The 18175-nt window shown below is 35.6% G+C and overlaps 1 protein-coding gene across 5 annotated transcripts in view; it reads right to left on the bottom strand.

Annotated features, from left to right (window-relative positions):
• CNTLN (centlein) overlaps positions 1-18175 on the bottom strand; it is a 352113-nt gene that overhangs the window by 92231 nt on the left and 241707 nt on the right. For all 5 annotated transcript variants that reach the window (XM_061425221.1, XM_061425222.1, XM_061425223.1 and 2 more), the window contains 3 exons: positions 9766-9857; positions 5081-5622; positions 412-589 (listed from right to left, as the gene is read on the bottom strand). In XM_061425221.1, coding sequence (XP_061281205.1) covers positions 412-589; positions 5081-5622; positions 9766-9857 — 812 coding nt within the window. The remainder of the gene's footprint in view (positions 1-411; positions 590-5080; positions 5623-9765; positions 9858-18175) is intronic.

Raw genomic sequence — 18175 nt, forward strand, 5'->3', positions numbered from 1 at the left:
ACATGTATATACATTACCTAACGTATTTATATTAGGTAGAAATTAGAAATTCAAAGATTTAGTCAGACTAAATTTGTTATTATGAAAGCTAATATAAAAACAGAAGTTTCTTCTCTTTGTATATTTTATGTACCTGAAAATAGTAATGAACTTATTATCACATTTATTTCTGGCTGAGATACTTTTAAGATTTATATTTAGGAAAATTATATCTACTTACATTTTTATCTATGCAAAAGATTTTTAACAAATTAGTACTTGAAAATTATTTAAGTGAGTATTTTCACTGCATATTACAAAGAAAACAATTTTTAAGGATTCACATTAAATCACTGGCAAGAAAAATTGATTAAAGTTATGACACATGAGATCAAATTAAAAAGTCTATAATTAATCAAAACTGTTATATACCTTTGGGGTCTTGTCCTCTACATTTGGATATATCTGTACTATTTCTTTTCCTTGCATTTGGCTGTCCTCTGTCTGGTCACGTTCTTTCTGGTCTCGTCTGTCTTCTGTTGGACTTATTTTCTGGGATGTTTCTACAATAATTGTTCCCAAATTTCGTAAGTTCTGTGTTTCAGAATCACTGATTTTGGAAAAAGGGGGAGACATAAAACCCAAGAAGAAGAGTTGTTAAATGTACCTCTTTTAAGTTCAAGACTAAATAATAGCACAAGTTTCATATATATACATATAGCTGTAAATTTAATTTGAAGATTTACTAGTTCTCATTGTTAAGAGACAGTCTAAATATATTGAGAGAAAATTTGTATAAATAGATTTTACTAAATTATAAAATCTCATCAAGAATTTAGATTATGTAATATCACATGCTTGCCAGTATCACTTCTATAGTATTTCTCTAAGTGTAAAACTCAGGAAGCACATGTTTTGACATGTTCAAGGTTAGAACACTCACTACTTTCTGAGCCAGGGCAGAAAGTTTTAATAGTTTGTAACAGAAAGGAAAGTTTTCTCTTAGTGTAGGACAAAATTTGAATCTCTGAGCCATTCACCCACTGATCTTAGTTCCATCTCTTATGAGTAGTCATCGTTTAATAAAATACTTAAGGAAATCCTTGCCCTTGGGTAGCTTTCATCCTAGTGGGGTGGGGGTACACGTAAGAAATAAGAGGACTAAGTTTTACACACAGTGTGTGTTAATAGTTTGAAATAGTACGTTAATAGTTTGTGTAAAAAAAAATAAAGGGAAGAAGATTAGAAGTGCTAGTGTTAATGTTGACTAGAAATCTAAGTCCAATCTCTTTTCTACATGGATGATCTATTTGGACATAGAGCAATGAAGAATTGATAATTTTGAACTATGGTGTTGGAGAAGACTCTTGAGAGTCCTTGGACTGCAAGGAGATCCAGCCAGTCCATTCTAAAGGAGATCAGTCCTGGGTGTTCTTTGGAAGGAATGATGCTAAAGCTGAAACTCCAGTACTTTGGCCACCTCATGTGAAGAGTTGACTCATTGGAAAAGACTCTGATGCTGGGAGGGATTGGGGGCAAGAGGAGAAGGGGACGACAGAGGATGAGATGGCTGGATGGCATCACCGACTCGATGGACATGAGTTTGGGTGAACTCCGGAAGTTGGTGATGGACAGGGAGTCCTGGCATGCTGCAATTCATGGGGTCGCAAAGAGTCGGACACGACTGAGCAACTGAACTGAACTGAACTGAACTGATATGACACCAGCAACAGTGGTTTCTCTAAGAAAAACATCTCTAGCTTGATCTAATATTCTTAACATAAATGTTTTTGAGATGCTTTCCCATCCTGATCCCTCTTGAAAGAACACCAGCGTATTCTGATGGACCATTATGTCCAGAATTTAATTTCATATTTCAGGTGTACTATGAGAAGTCCTGATAGATGCAGACTAAATTTGTGTAAGCTTTTCCAGCATGCATTATGAACTGAGGCATAAAGGATTTAACAAAACCTCCTAAAATATTTTTACATACATTAAGTCTCATATTTTTCCCATTGTATAGCTGAAAATTTGGCATTTTAAGCCAAGTATAGGACCCTATAATCTTTTGGATAACTATATCTTCCCAGTCTATTGTGATCTTTGGGGATTTTGATTCTATTTTGTAATGTATTTTCCAGCACTTTCACTGTCTCCTTTTCCACAGATTTGATAAACATGTTTTGCTGAAATTCTGCTTTTCTTCTTCAAAGTATTAACAACCCTTGCTGATTGTTACCTATCAAGATAAAGGTAATTCGTATATTGGGACCCACAAAATGCAAGTTGCCCCAGTGGCCCCAGTCAGTAACCAAAACCAAATTCATCATCAAAACATTAATGCAAAATACATCACTGTCAAGGAAATTTAACATACACCAATCACAATCCCCCAACCCAGCTTCAGCTAGTTTACCTTACCCACTAGCCTTAAAAGAAAATCCCTGATCTTCTAATCAGTCATGTTCTGTTTCTGCTTGGCCTCTTCTTACTGTTGCTGTATAGCCGCTAAGTTGTGTCCAACTCTTTTGCCATCTCATGGACTCTAGCCCACCAGGCTCCTCTATCCACGGGATTTCCCAGGAAAGAATACTGGAGTGGACTGCCATTTTCTTCTCCGGGGGATCTTCCTGACACAAGGATCAAACCCATGTCCCCCTTATTTGTAAGCAGATTCTTTACCACTGAACCACCAGAGAAGCCCTGGCCTCTTCTAAAGTGCTTTAAAACTCCCTCTTGCCTCAAATCTCTTAAAGAGTCCTCCACAGCTTGTTAGGCACTGGACTCCCCTAATCTGTGCTTGTTCCCCACACTTGTTACTAAATTGTACTTTTTTTTGTTGTTATTTGACATCATGCTTTTATAATGCTATACAACAATGGGAGATAAATATTAATAAGGTAATGATGATATCGGAGAAGGAATGGCACCCCACTCCAGTACTCTTGCCCAGAAAATCCCATGGACAGAGGAGCCTGGTAGGCTGCAGTCTATGGGGTCGCTAAGAGTCTGACACGACTGAGCGACTTCACTTTCACTTTTCACTTTCATACACTGGAGAAGGAAATGGCAACCCACTCCAGTGTTCTTGCCTGTAGAATCCCAGGGTTGGGGGAGCCTGGTGGGCTGCCGTCTATGTGGTCGCACAGAGTCGGGCATGACTGAAGCAACAGCAGCAGCAGCAGCAATGATGATATAGGATCATACAAATATATAAAGGACCAAGCTCTATTTTCCTCACTATCCAAGTAAATTTTTTATATTTCAGACAATGAAAATCTAAAAGAAATATTTGGGTTGGCCCAGAAGTTTGTTCAGGTTTTCCGGAAGACAAACATTATGGAAAAATCTGGATGAAGTTTTTGGCCAATCCAATAGAATATTCTGAAATCCTGAAGCTTCATTTAGGATTTCTAATAGTTTGAGAATTCTTTGCATTTGAGTGATTCCTAAGATTGTTCTGTCAGGCAGGAAATGTAATATAATCCTCACAGTGTAAAACTGAGTTTCACTGCTAAATAATTTAAAATGACGACCCCTATGTTTTAATAGATATGGTGATAATCTCCTAAAATACACGACCTTCTGACATGCATTAAGAAGACAAAATTGAACTGAGTGTATTTCTTAACTTTCATGTATTTATTCACATATACATACACATGAGTAAATATGTACAACTATATTATGAAGTGCGGTAGTACCCACTTATGAGATATAATTAGTAGATGAAACCAGAATTTCCTGGAAGACATTGATAAACACTTAGTGGGTTTTAAGCCAAGTAGGATTTTATCTCTAATTGCTTTTGAAAACATAGAAGAAAACCTTAGAAGAGATAACAAAGAAGTAGGAATGCAGATTTGGTCTTACTACTTTTGTAAATTTGTTTCTGAGTTTTTCACCTGCATAAAGACCAGAGGCATGACCAATGTTCATTTAAAACACTGGTTCCCAAACTTGTCTGCATATTGGAATCAGCTGCAGAGACTCCAAAACTACTGAAGCTTGTATCTCGCTCCAGAAGTTATGATTTAATTGTTCTGGGATGTGGCCTGAGCTTTGGAATTTTTATAAGATCCCCAGGTGATTCTAATATGCAAACAAGTTTGAGAACTGCATTTTAAAATGTTTCACTTCTATGTCTAAAAAAACTATCCAGAAACATCTCAAATCTAAAACAGACCACGACTGTAGATTAAAAAAAAAACTTAGGAAAATAAAAGGAAATATATGCTGCTATAAAACAAGACAGAATTACAAAAATTGTTCCAGGTGTCTGTTAGCAATTCTGGCAACACTAAATGTCCCTATTATTTAGGTATAAAAAGGTGTTCTATCACCCATTTACCTTTGTGGTTTTACTGACATGCTTCAAGTGTGTCTGTGAATGGATAGCCAGGGGTAAAGGAAAGAAATATTATAGATTTTTAGTATTTCCTTGCTGCTATTCACTAGGGGTTATATAACTTACAACTAGCAATCTGTAGAGCTTTAACTTTAAAGAAAGAATTTTAGCCACCATTCAATTAAAGTTAGTACAATGACTTTGCATAATACATACATGAAATAATTAGTGAAGATGGTTCTTAATTTAAAGGATGTTAAACAGCTTGTAGACATCTGGTAACAAGCTGAAATGGGTCATTCAAAATTTATCTAACTAAATTAAGGGGAAAAAATGTTTCTCCTCCCAGGTTGCCATGTCACAAGATAACTAAACCGACTTAGTAGGCTTGCCTGGGAATCCTTAGCTGTCAGTGGTGAATATGCAAAGGGCCAGCAAATTAAATCAACCTGCCAAACTGTCAATTTCAAGCCTCATGACTGCATGAAAATAGCATCACTGGAAGAAATCAAGCATTGCCTTCTTTTGGGTTTCCTGGCACCTATTCAAATACTCATGCAGTTGTGGCTAATTTTGCATGCAAATTTCAGTCAATAAGCTCAGAACAAGACCTCCCAAGATATTTCAAAGGATCTGACAGTATTTTTTCTGAATACCAAATCGACAGTAGTTGAAATTCAATCTCCATTTGCTGGTGCTTTACATATGCACAGTGTCCCCACCACAGACCTAAGTTAATGAGAGCTTTACCTGCTTTCACTCACGTCCTCCCAGTCGTCCTTGCTGAGGTTCTCAAACACATTGCTCATGACCTTGATGGAGTGATTGAGAACAGTGTGGTAACGACCCACAGAGCACTTTTTCTTGGCTGTTTTAAATTTAACCTTGGTAGTGGTTGTCTTACACTCAGATTGCCCAGATCCAGATCGCGCTTCCGTGGTGGCCATCTCAGATTTAGCTTTGTCCGCTGAATGCTGTAATTTCTCCACTGAATTCATCAGCTCTTCATTTTCATTTCTCAACTCATTAGCTTCTGCCACTTGTCTCCTTAGGGAAATGACTTCTATCTCCAGCTCACTGATTTTTGCCTCAAGTTTAGCTTTGTCTTTTTCCACACCTTTACTTCCCTTTTTTAACTGTTCCAGCTCTTTTTCTCTGGTCTTTGCATCTTCTTGCTGCTCTTTAACAAGAGATTTCAGGAAATCATTTTCTTTTATTAAATTTTTATTCCCTTCTTTTAATTTTCTTGACCTTTTCTCAAAAGATTTTAGCCGATTTTCCAATTCAATGACCTAAACAAAAAAGTTTTATTTATTTTTTTAAAAGCCCAAACCAGAATCTACTGTATTTTTATTATTTCTAACTTATAAAAATAAAATTTAATTTAGCATACGGACAAAATAAAAATGTACTTAATTTCTAACTAATTCTAAGGTGGTATAGATAAATAAATTCTAAAATGCAATAATACATCTTTTAAATAAAGGACAGATGGTAAAAGAAGTTAAAAAATTTTACACAATGTGATATACTAACTATACTAATAAGCTCTGCAGAGTTCTGTGAGACCATAAATGCTTTGGCTTTATAATCTACTGTTGGGAAAGAAAACATTTCTTTCTACTATTCTAGGTTCTTTGGTCTAAGAATGAAATTGATATGACAGATTAAAAACAGAAAAACAAAAATTTAATAACATGTATAACTCCTGTATACTTGGGAGATATCCAGGAAAACTGAGTAACTCCCCAAAATGGCTTATGCCATCACCTTATATACCATTTTCATCTAAAGACAAAACAAGAGTAGACGTATATGAGTTTGCACCAGACTACTGTAGATCTCTGGGTAACACATTCTGTTGTTCCCTCTCAATGCAAATACTTTACTGGAGAGCTGGATAATGTGACAAAAAATACCATGTTCAGGAATACATGAACATTTTTACTTTTTCCAAATCACTCTATCACCAAATCATATTCTCCATTTAGTAAAAAATTCTACAAGCAAATCAGGAATATCACCCTTTTATAATCTCTTCAGTTTCTCTCAGTGATTTTTTAATCACTGCCCCAAATAGTATAGTTTTCATAAATATACTTTAAAATATTTTAGCATGTTAGATTCCAAAGTGCAGTGAATTTAAAGGGACTGTATTTTTTTTAATTATTTTATGAAAATAAACTATTATAACATTAAAAATGATTTTGACAGTGATGATATAAAAATATTAGTAAGGAGTTCAGTCTGGAGGAAATTGAATTTTGAACCTGGTCTAGATCTCACTTCTAGCTCTGACTGCTTTACCCCGTGAGATATTAATCTATTTTACCTTTACTTTCCTCATCTGTAAAATGGGAATAGTAACAGCTATCTTCTAAGTTATAAGTATTAAATATGATCATATATGACAATTCTTAGCAAACAGTAAGTTCTAAACATTTTATCACCATCATTTCATTATTATTAATCATAACAGCTATTTAATAAAATTACTTGAGCTAAAAATGCAGTTACCTACACTAAATACTGCTGAATTAGCTTTTAATCAACTTACACTTTTGATTAAAATATAATATGTTATGAAGAAATGTAGCAAACATCTTAAATTTGAAAGTTCAATCCTGGAAACTGGCATTATTTTTTTATTTTATTTTAAGATTGGGTACAACTCATGAAAATTTCATATGCAACAATGGAGAAATACCTTTTTTAGGTCTGGTATGTTTAAAATGTTTAAAGTTTGTTAACTGCCTACTGTGAATCTATTTTTAATCATAAAACTAGTCAAGATTATTTGTATTTAAGTTTAAAATGGGGAACAACATAGATACTACTTCTAAAGAATTTGATGAAGGAAAGTTCATAGCACATATGAAAGTGTTATTCAAGGTCACTCTCTAAAAATTATTGTCAAATTGACTTTGCTGCTGCTGCTGCTAAGTTATTTCAGTTGTGTCTGACTCTGTGCGACCTCAAAGACAGCAGCCCACCAGGCTCCTCTGACCCCGGGATTCTCTAGGCAAGAATACTGGAGTGGGTTGCCATTTCCTTCTCCAATGCATGCAGGTGTGCTAAGTCACTTCAGTCCTGCCCGACTCTGTGAGACCCTATGGAGAGCAGCCCACCAGGCTCCTCTGTCCACAGGATTCTCTAGGTAAGAATACTGGAGTGGGTTGCCATTTCCTTCTCCCAAATTGACTTTACTTCTCCAAAAACAGAAAGGAAAGTTTCAAACTATATTTGAAAATGAAAGTCTAGGGAACTGTTAAAGGCATTTGGTTTGTGTGCTAATAGATCATCTCAAGTCCAGTACTGAGAATTTAATTTACCAAAAAGATGGCTTCTTTCAAAACTGAAATAAAACACCTGACTTTTTGAAGTTTGTGTATTACTTTGCTAGTGCTGTAATAACAATGTACACAGATTGGGTGACTTAGACCCTGATAACCTCATTTTAACTTAACTCTTTAAAGACCTTCATCTTCAAATACAGTCATATTCTGAGATACAGGAGATTAGGACTTTGACATAAGAATTTGGTTGGGGGAGGAGACACAATTGGGCTTCCTGGTGGCTCAGATGGTAAAGAATCTGCCTGCAATGCAGGAGACCTGGGCTCGATCCCTGGGTTGGAAAGATCCCTGGAGAAGGGAGACACAATTTACCCCATAAGGGCTGAAATGTTAATAATTTTTTTTAAAAAACAAATCTACTCATACGTTTCATTTCTACTATATACAAATATTGTTTTCATGTTTTCAAAATCTTTTAAAGCCATTCTGAATTTCATATATATCCTTGTAAAATAAGGAAACTTAACTAAAAGGGGTTAAATTATGACTCATATAATTGCATTATTTTTTTTAAGTGACAAATTTGACACACAGTCCTATGAAAATAATTCCTTTGGGTTTTTCAGGAGTTAAAATGAATTTCTGGATCTGCTATAGTAGTAGGCAATTATGGGGAGCAGAATTCTGACACTCTAAAATGTCTCTTTGGCACATGTCTTCTCTTGAGCTGGTTGTTTTTAAGAAACTGCAGACATAGGAGAACACCTAAAAACTGAGTAGTAACTGACTCCAGAGCCCCAACATCTTTTCTTGTCTTAGTTGAAGAAGGTATTTAAAGTGATAGCTTAGGCCATTTCACAGTGTCAGTTTCCATGCGTTATCTCATATATATACAGGAAGTATACATGTTATTAAACTTCAGTTTTTCCCTGTTAACCTGTCTTTTTATTACAAGGGATGTCATATCCAAGAACCCAGAAAAATAGAGGAAAATTATTTTTTCTCCTCCACATTATTTATGGCAGTTGGAATGAAATAATAAATTTCTTTAGGGTTTATACCCCAAGGTAGTAAGTAGCAGTATAGTATAATATATCCATGGAAATAAAAATTATACAAGACCTGGAAAAAATGAACAAATTGTTCTGAAACAAAAAAGGTAAGCTGCTATAAACTGTAATACATTCTGGAAGTACATACTTTATTTCAATTACTTATTTTACCTTAAGATAAATGAACATGAGCATTTCTTGTTCTCTAGGTTATAATGTCAAACTGATATGTGTCATTCAGTAATAATGAGATGACAGCCTCTGTTACCTGACCATATGGCGAGTGTTAGAAGTATAAGGAATCTCATCATCTGCTGTATATTAATAGATTTCCTACAAAGAAATCCACAGATGTAGAAAATTTAAGTAACTACACTAATATTTTGTCTATATATATGGACACTTCCAGCTTTTTCTAAGTATAACTGGTTACAAGAATAATCTATTTAAAGAACATTTCCTTTATAACAATAACAAAAAGTGTTAAAATAAAACCAAGCCCATTTAACTGAAATTGATGACTAATATTTAAGTACAAAATTGCAAAGATAAATGTTAAGATTTTTAAACAACATTTTATTAATGAAGATAACCATGTTGTAAAGTGACTATAGGATTTATATGGAGGGGTTCTTTTAAAACAGGAAAGGTTATACCAAATCATATGGGCATAAATGTTTATCTAAAATGAGATGAGAATGTATAATTTTCAACTTTAACTTTAAAATTATAAACATATTACCATTTTACTACATAAAACTAAAACTCTGCTTTTTTTTAGTTTAAATATTGTAGTTTAAATAAATATGTTGAAATGTAAAAATTTTTATACTTTCTATTGTTAAATTCATTCTTTTTATCTCTTAAAAATATTTTAAATCTATGTCAAAAGAAGCATAAGTGTTTCCACAATTCTTATTTCACTAACATTGATTTTTTAACCCCATTTTGGTAAGCCAATGATTTTGAATTTAAATTAAGGAGTCACACAAGGTTTAAGTTCAAGAGCCCTCATTTTAAAACATAATTCTTTATATTAAAATTCAGATTTAACTTGCTCAGTTCAATATCTTAAAGATTAGAATACCTTCTGTAATGTCTGCTCCGACATTTCTTTCCAATTCTTCTCTGGAGTACTCTTCTTGACCCCATCATCTTCATCGTGTCTAAAGAGTTGTTCTGGCAGAGAATAAATAATATAGTATATCTATATAGTATTACATATATATATATATATATATATATATAATATATTATGGTACCCCATATACTGCCGAAACACTGTCCTGTCATTTTAAGGAAAAGGGGTCTATAGTTTCTCCACTATGAATAATGTAGTCTATTTCATTGTCAAATATTGGCCATAAGCTGAATGGTGACCCTTTTCAAGATTTTCAGTCACATAATTATGTATCTTTGTAGTGTCACTTTTTTTTTTTTGGCAGTGTAAGATTTTCAAAGGTACAACAGATCTGCAGGTTAACAATGCTGTACTTTTATTCCCATTTTCATTCTTTTGTAGACTATTCCCTCTTTGCCTTAAAAGCAGAATTCACTGCCTTTTTATCTACACAGTCACTACTAGTTTTGTTCTCTGGATCTTGTTCCCTGCCAGGAGGATCAGAGTGATTGCAGAACAAAGCAAACAGTAACAGAATTAGGGTAGACTGAAACTATAACCCCCACTACCACCACTTTTTTTTTTTTTTAAAGTAAAAGATCTTGCACTGGCAGCGTAAAGCACAAAAATCACATTTCCAGAATAACTGACTTTACCCAGTTAAGGGTAAAGTTCAAATCATTCCTACACTGCCCAAGCATCCCTTCAAACAAGCAAAACTATAAGAAACATAACATTATTAAAGGAAAAAAATCATAAAACCTCAGTTAATATTATTAGAATTGAAATACATTAAAACCTATAAATATTTTTCTTAGATAAATTAGTGACAAATTTAATATTTTCTTACTGAATTATTTTTGAATTATATTCCTCAAAAAATCAAAAAGGGGGCAAAAATAACAAGACATAAAGCTAAAAGGCTGTATATCTGTATTAGTCTGAGATGCTTTTGCTTTAAAGTATGCTTGGCTGCTGTAGGTCAGTGTAAAACTTTGATTTATCAACAAAGGAAAAGGAAAACAATATTATTCTCTGTAGAGTAGAAATCCTCTTGGTATAAACAGTGACTAACAAGTTTGTTAGAGTGAATTAGGCATTTCTTTTGTCTTTGAAACATGACATATCCAATTAAAACTTCTGTACTCACGAAATAAATAGAACATTATCCTAAGGATAATAAAAGTCAGAATAGGTAGAATTTGCCACCTGGGGAATATGTACCTTTACCTTGATAATCATCGATTGGTTCCCAAGTTTCTCTTTCTAGTCCCCTAACACCATGGTGCTGAATTCATTTACAACATTCTTTCAGCAATATAGAAATAATATGCAAATACAATTCATCTGTTCTAGTGATTTAAATATCTGCTATAGTTCTTAGTAAAATATTTACACTTAAAAATAAGAAAACAGTTCTATACTCAAAGACCATACACTACTAAAAGTAGCTAAATAATTCCAACAAAATAAATGTTAAAGACATTTAAAAGTGAATTTGATTGCTGTTTTTGTGCTCCTAAGTGTGCTTCAAGATTCACAGGTGAACTGGAAGAGCATGTTCACTTGTGGTTTTCCGTTAAAAATTCTGTTTCTCACCTTCACAGGTCTTAGAGAGAATATACAAGCAGCCTGAGCCAGGCCAAGGAGAGGAACAAAGACCCAACTCTCTGCCCCTTGATTCCCTTCCCTTCCAAGGATCTCAGGATTTGGGAAGTGAACAAAGAGGATCTAGTTAGAAATATACAGGTCTATTTCTGTCCTTTGGTAGATGTATGAGAATATGCTTCACCTTAAGTTCAGTTCAGTACCATTCACAAGTAAGTCGTGTCCGACTTCTTGTGACCCCATGGACTGCAGCACGCCAGGCCTCCCTGTCCATCACCAACTCCTGCAGCTTGCTCAAACTCATGTCCATTGAGTTGGTGATGCCATCCAACCATCTCATCCTCTGTTGTCCCCTTCTCCTCCCGCCTTCAATCTTTGCCAGCATCAGGGTCTTTTCCAATGAGTCATTTTTTTGCATCAGGTAGCCAAAGTTTTGGAGCTTCAACTTCAGCGTCAGTCCTTCCAATGAATATTCAGGACTGATTTCCTTTAGGATGGTCTGGTTGGATCTCCTTGCAGTGCAAGGGACTCTCAAGAGTCTTCTCCAACAACACAGGTCAAAAGCATTAATTATTTGGTACTCAGGTTTCTTTATGGTCCAAGGCTCACATCCAAACATGACTACTGGAAAAACAAGAGCTTTGACTAGACAGACCTTTGTTGGCAAATTAAGTCTCTGCTTTTTAATATGCTGTCTAGGTTGGTCATAGCTTTTCTTCCAAGGAGTAAGCAGTTTTTTTTAGTTTCATGGTTGCAGTCACCATCTGCAGTGATTTAGGAGGCCCCCAAAATAAAGTCTGTCACTGCTTCCATTGTTTCTCCATCTATTGCCATGAAATGATGGGACTGGATGCCATGATCTTAGTTTTCTGAATGCTGAGTTTTAAGCCAGCTTTTTCACTCCCCTCTTTCACTTTCATCAAGAGGCTCTTTAGTTCCTCTTTGCTTTCTACCATAAGGGTGGTGTCATCTGCATATCTGAGGTTATTGATATTTCTCCCAGCAATCTCGATTCCAGCTTGTGCTCCATCTAGCCCGGCATTTTGCATGATGTACTTTGCATATAAATTAAATAAGCAGGGTGACAATACACAGCCTTGACGTACTCCTTTCCCAATTTGGAACCAGTCCATTGTTCCATATCTGGTTGGAACTAACTGTTGCTTCTTAACCCGCATATAGATTTCTCAGGAGGCAGGTTAGGTGGTCTGGTATTCCCACGTCTTTAAGAATTTTCCACAGTTTGTTGTGACCCACACAGTCAAAGGTTTTACTGCAGTCAATGCAACAGAAGTAGCCATTTTTCTGGAATTCTCTTGCTTTTTATATGATCCAACAGATGTTGGCAATTTGATCTCTGGTTCCTCTGCCTTTTCTAAATCCAGCTTGAACATCTGGAAGTTCTTGGTTTACATCCTGTTGAAGTCTAGCTTGGAGAACTTGCTGTTAACTTGTCAGATGAGTGCAATTGTGTGGTAGTTTGAGGAAAGCTTTCCTGTCTCTCCTTGCTATTCTTTGGAACTTTGGCATTCAGATAGATGTATTTTTCCTTTTCTCCTTTGCCTTTTGCTTCTCTTCTTTTCTCAGCTATTTGTAAGGCCTCCTCAGACAATCATTTTGTCTTTTTGAATTTCTTTTTCTTTGGTATGGTTTTGATCACTGCCTCCTGTTCAATGTCACAAACCTCCATCCATAGTTCATCCATAGGCTCTCTTGTCTATCAGATCTAATCCCTTGAATCTAATTGTCACCTGCACCATATAATCGAAAGGGATTTTGGTCTAGTGGTTTTCACTACTTTCTTCATTTTAAGTCTGAATTTTGCAATAAGGAGTTCATGACCTGACCCACAGTCAGCTCCTAGTCTTGTTTTTACTGAATGTGTAGAACCTCTCCATCTTCAGCTGCAAGGAAAAAAATCAATCTGATTTCAGTATTGACCATCTGGTGATGTCCATGTATAGAGTGATCCCTCGTGTTGTTGGAAGAGGGTGTTTACCATGACCAGTGTGTTCTCTTGGCAAAACTCTGTTAGCCTTTGCCCTGCTTCATTTTTGTACTCCAAGGTCAAACTTGCCTGTTACTCCAGGTATGTTTCACTTTACTGGAAATTTATTTTTTAAATTGTGGTTTTAAATGCTTTACTGTTATTTTCACTCTTATGTTTTTTTACTCTTAAATTTCTTTTGTCCCCTTAATTCTCCTGGATAATATTAAAAATTAATGTAAATTCTCAAACATTTTCTCCTCCTTTTAGATATTTTAATAAATTATTAAAAATCTGTTATTATTATGAAGGGTTGCAGAATATAGTAGCCTAAAACATGCCACTTTGGCATATTGATTATTTTGGGCAGTAGGCACTTAAAAAAAATCGAGGGACAGATTTTCCTAGAATACTCCTTATCTGCTGGAAGACCCTCCAAAAGGAACTCACTCCTGTAAAGTTTTACCAGAGAAGATTAACTCTTATCACAGGAGGAGCAAACTAGAAGCCCACACTAGATCCAGACAAGCTTTGTTACAAACTATGATAGCTCTCAGCTAGTCTCTTGAGGGCCCATTCATTTTTCTTAAAATTCTTTACTCTCACTTAAGAGGCCTACATCCCTCCTCCTCCTCCTCTCTTCCTATTAGAAGAGTATGTAATTCTGAATTCTAAAGCCTCCTATTTGACTACTCACTTTTCCCTGGGTATCTTCCATGTGTACGTAAGACATATACATTAATAAATTTGTTTTTCTTAATCTGTCTTTTACTATAGGGGTTTCAGCTAAGAACTCAGAAAGGTAGAAGGAAAATTCTTATTCCTTCCCTCCAATTATTTTTTCATTCATCTTAATTTTTGTTTCCTACACTAACTTTTTTAAAGGTCTGTTTGTGATTATATCAATTTGGGAAACAAAGAAAGGGGAATAGGTATCTTGAGTATTGGCAATTTCCTAAAAATCCTGAAACCAAGTAGACCCTGTGGGGGCTCCTGGGTATGGAAGTCTTTCTGTGTCCCCTATTCTGTGTAGGGAACAGATCCAGCCTCCATGACCTTCCTTGACTCCCAAAGTGCAGATTCAAACATCTGCTAATCAGGGAAGGGAGGGAATGCAGAGACAAGGTAGGAACATCCAAGAAACAAGCGTGCAGCCTGGTACTGGTTCTGCCTCAAGGGATATACGTAACAGTATCCTGGGGTGCAGGCCTTGTACTCACCTTAATATTATCAGCAACCCCACTCTTGAACTATTACAATAAAATGCCTCACCAAGTTCTCCCAGGTTGAGATACACAGTTTTCAAGGGCAGGATCCCATTGTGCCCCCCTACGCCTGGCAAAGCAATAAGGCTTCTCTTTTCAACTTCACTCGATACTCAGTCTCTGAAATTCGATTCAGCGTCAGTGCACAGAGGCTGAGTTTTCTGGCATCAATATTATTACATTTTCTTCATTTTTAGGAAAAAATAAGAGTCATAGTGAGCAGTGGAGAAGGAAATGGCAACTCACTCCAGTATTCTTGCCTGGAAAATTCAACAGACAGAAAAGCCTAGTGGGCTATTTTCCATGGGATCACAAAAATCTGGACATGACTGAGCAACTGAGCATACACACAGCACATAGTGAGTATATTACTTTAGAGGGTACTTGTCATACAATAAAATAAGAAATATATCTTTGGTCTTTTCTCTTGGCTCTCTACACAGAGCTTCTAAAAGTCCTCAGAATTTCACTAGTGATAGAGAGATAGAGGTAAGAGAATTGTCTTCTGTTATTCATAACAGACCCCTTTTCACAAGTTTCGCTTAAATCTATTTTCCTTTATATTTCACTTCTACTTAACACAAGCTGGGATTTTGTTGGAGACACCAACAAAAGTTGCAGCGTACAAATTAATACACAGAAATGTCTTGCATTTCTATACACTAACAACAAAAGATAAGAAAGAGAAATTAATGAAACAATCCCATTTACCATCACATTAAAAGAATAAAATACCTAGGAATAAACCTACCTAAAGAGATAAAAGAATTGTACTTTGAAAACTATAAGACATTAATAAGATAAATAATAAATGATACAAAGAAATGAAAAGATACACCATATTCATGGAGTGGAAGAATCAATATTGTCAAAATGCCCATACTACTCAAGGCAATCTACAGATTCAGTGCAATCCCTATCAAATTATCAACAGCTTTTTTCACAGAACAGTAATTTAAAAATATTCTAATTCATGTGGAAAATAAAAGACTCCAAACAGCAAAAGCAATCCTGGTGGAATCAGGCTCGTTAACTTCAGACTATACTACAAAGCTACAGTCATCCAAACAGTATGGTACTGGCACAAAAACTGAAATACTGATAATGGAACAGGATAGGAAGCCTGGAAATAAACCCACACATCTATGGTCAATTATTCTACGACAAAGGAAGTAAGAATATATAATAGAGAAAAACACTCTCTTCAAAAACTGATGCTGGGAAAACTGGACAGCCACATGCAATAGAATTAACTTGGAACATTCTCTAAATCCATACAGAAAAATAAACTCAAAATGGATTAAAGACCTGAATGTAAAACTGCATAATACAAAACTCTTGGTGGGAAACACAGGCAGAACACATTGTGACATAAATTGCAGCAATGTATTTTTTTTTTTGATTGACCTCCTAGAGTAATGAAAATAAAAAGAGAAATAAACAAATGGCATATAATCAAACTTAAAAGCTTTTTCATAGCAAAAAAAAAAAAAATATATAAAGCAAAATGAAAAGACAACCCACAGAATGGGAGAAAACATTTGCAAATGAAGTGACCCACAAGGCATTAATCTCCAAAATGTAAAATGCATCATGCAGTTCAATATCAAGAAAACAAACAACACAATCAAAAAATGGGCAGAAGATCTAAGCAGACAATTCTCTAAATAAAGCATACACATTTCCAAAAGGAACATGAAAATACGCTCAACATACTAACTATTCAGTTCAGTTCTGTCGCTCATTGTGTCCAACTCTTTGTGACCCCATGAATCAATCACAGCACGCCAGGCCTCCCTGTTCATCACCAACTCCTACTAATTATTAGATAACTACAAATCAAAACTACAATAAATATCACCTCACAATGGTAATAATGGCCATCATCAAAAACTGTACAAACAATAAACGCTGGAGAGGGTGTGGAGAAAATGGGAACTCTCCAAAGCTATTGGTATGAATGTAAACTGGTACAAGCACTATGGAGAACAACAAGGAGGCTCCTTAAAAAGATAAAAATAGAACTTTTTTTATCTTTAAATCAAACTTTTCTTATTTTTAAATAAAAATTGCTGTAAAATCCAGCAATCCCACTCCTGAGCACATATCCAGAGAAACTATAATTCAAAAAGATACATGCACCCCAGTGTTCCCTGCAGCACTGTTAACAAGAGCAAGGACATGGAAACAACCTAAATGTCCATCAACAGGAGTGGATGAAGAGGTGGCAAATATATACAATGGGATAGTAGTCAAGTCATTAAAAGGAAAGAAATGCCATTTGCAGCAACATGGATGGATCTAGAGATTAAGTGAAGTAAGTCAGACAGAGAAAGACAAATTACTTGTATGTGGAGTCTAAATATTTAAACAAATGAACTTACTCTCTAAACAGAAACAGACTCCCAGACTTCAAAAATAAACTCTTATTGTTACCAAAGGGAAAGGGGAGGGGCATAAATTAGGAGTTTTGGATTAACATACATATACACTACTATATATAAAATAGATAATCATTAAGGACCTAGTGAATTCTACTCAATATTATATAATAACCAATATGGGGAAAGAATCTGAAAAAGAATGGATATATGTATATGAATAACGAATCACCTAGTTCTATACCTTAAAGTAACACAACAATGTAAATTAACTATACTCTAATATACAGCAGGAGGGCCAAGAGGAGCTACTCCACATTCAACGTCAGGCGGGGTGGCCGTAAAGATACCCCTCGTCCAAGGTAAGGAGCAGCAGCTGCGCTTTGCTGGGCAGCCGTGAAGAGATACCCAATGTCCAAGGTAAGAGAAACCCAAGGAAGACAGTAGGTGTTAGGAGAGGACATCAGAGGGCAGACACACTGAAACCATACTCACAGAAAACTAGTCAATCTAATTACACGGATCATAATCTTGTCTAAATCAATGAAACTAAGCCATGCCACGTGGGGCCACCCAAGATGGGCGGATAATGGTGGAGAGGTCTGACAGAATGTGGTCCACTGGAGAAGGGAATGGCAAACCACTTCAGTATTCTTGCTTTGAGAACCCCATGAACAGTATGAAAAGGCAAAATGATAGGATACTGAAAGGGGAACTCCCGGGTCGGTAGGTGCCCAATATGGTACAGGAGATCACTGGAGAAATAACTCCAGAAAGAATGAAGGAATGAGCCAAAGCAAAAAGAATACCCAGTTGTGGATGTGACTGGTGACATAAGCAAGGTCTGATGCTTTAAAGAGCAATATTGCCTAGGAACCTGGAATGTCAGGGCCATGAATCAAGGAAAATTGGAAGTGGTCAAACAAGAGATGGCAAGAGTGAATGTCGACATTCTAGGAATCAGCGAACTAAAATGGACTGGAACGGATGAATTTAACTCAGATCACCATTATATCTACTACTGTGGGCAGGAATCCCTAAGAAGAAATGGAGTAGCCATCATGGTCAACAGAAGAGTCCAAAATGCAGTACTTGGATGCAATCTCAAAAATGACAGAATGATCTCTGTTCATTTA

The sequence above is a fragment of the Bos javanicus genome, chromosome 8 (assembly GCF_032452875.1).
Source record: "Bos javanicus breed banteng chromosome 8, ARS-OSU_banteng_1.0, whole genome shotgun sequence".
In the NCBI taxonomy this organism is placed as follows: domain Eukaryota; kingdom Metazoa; phylum Chordata; class Mammalia; order Artiodactyla; family Bovidae; genus Bos; species Bos javanicus.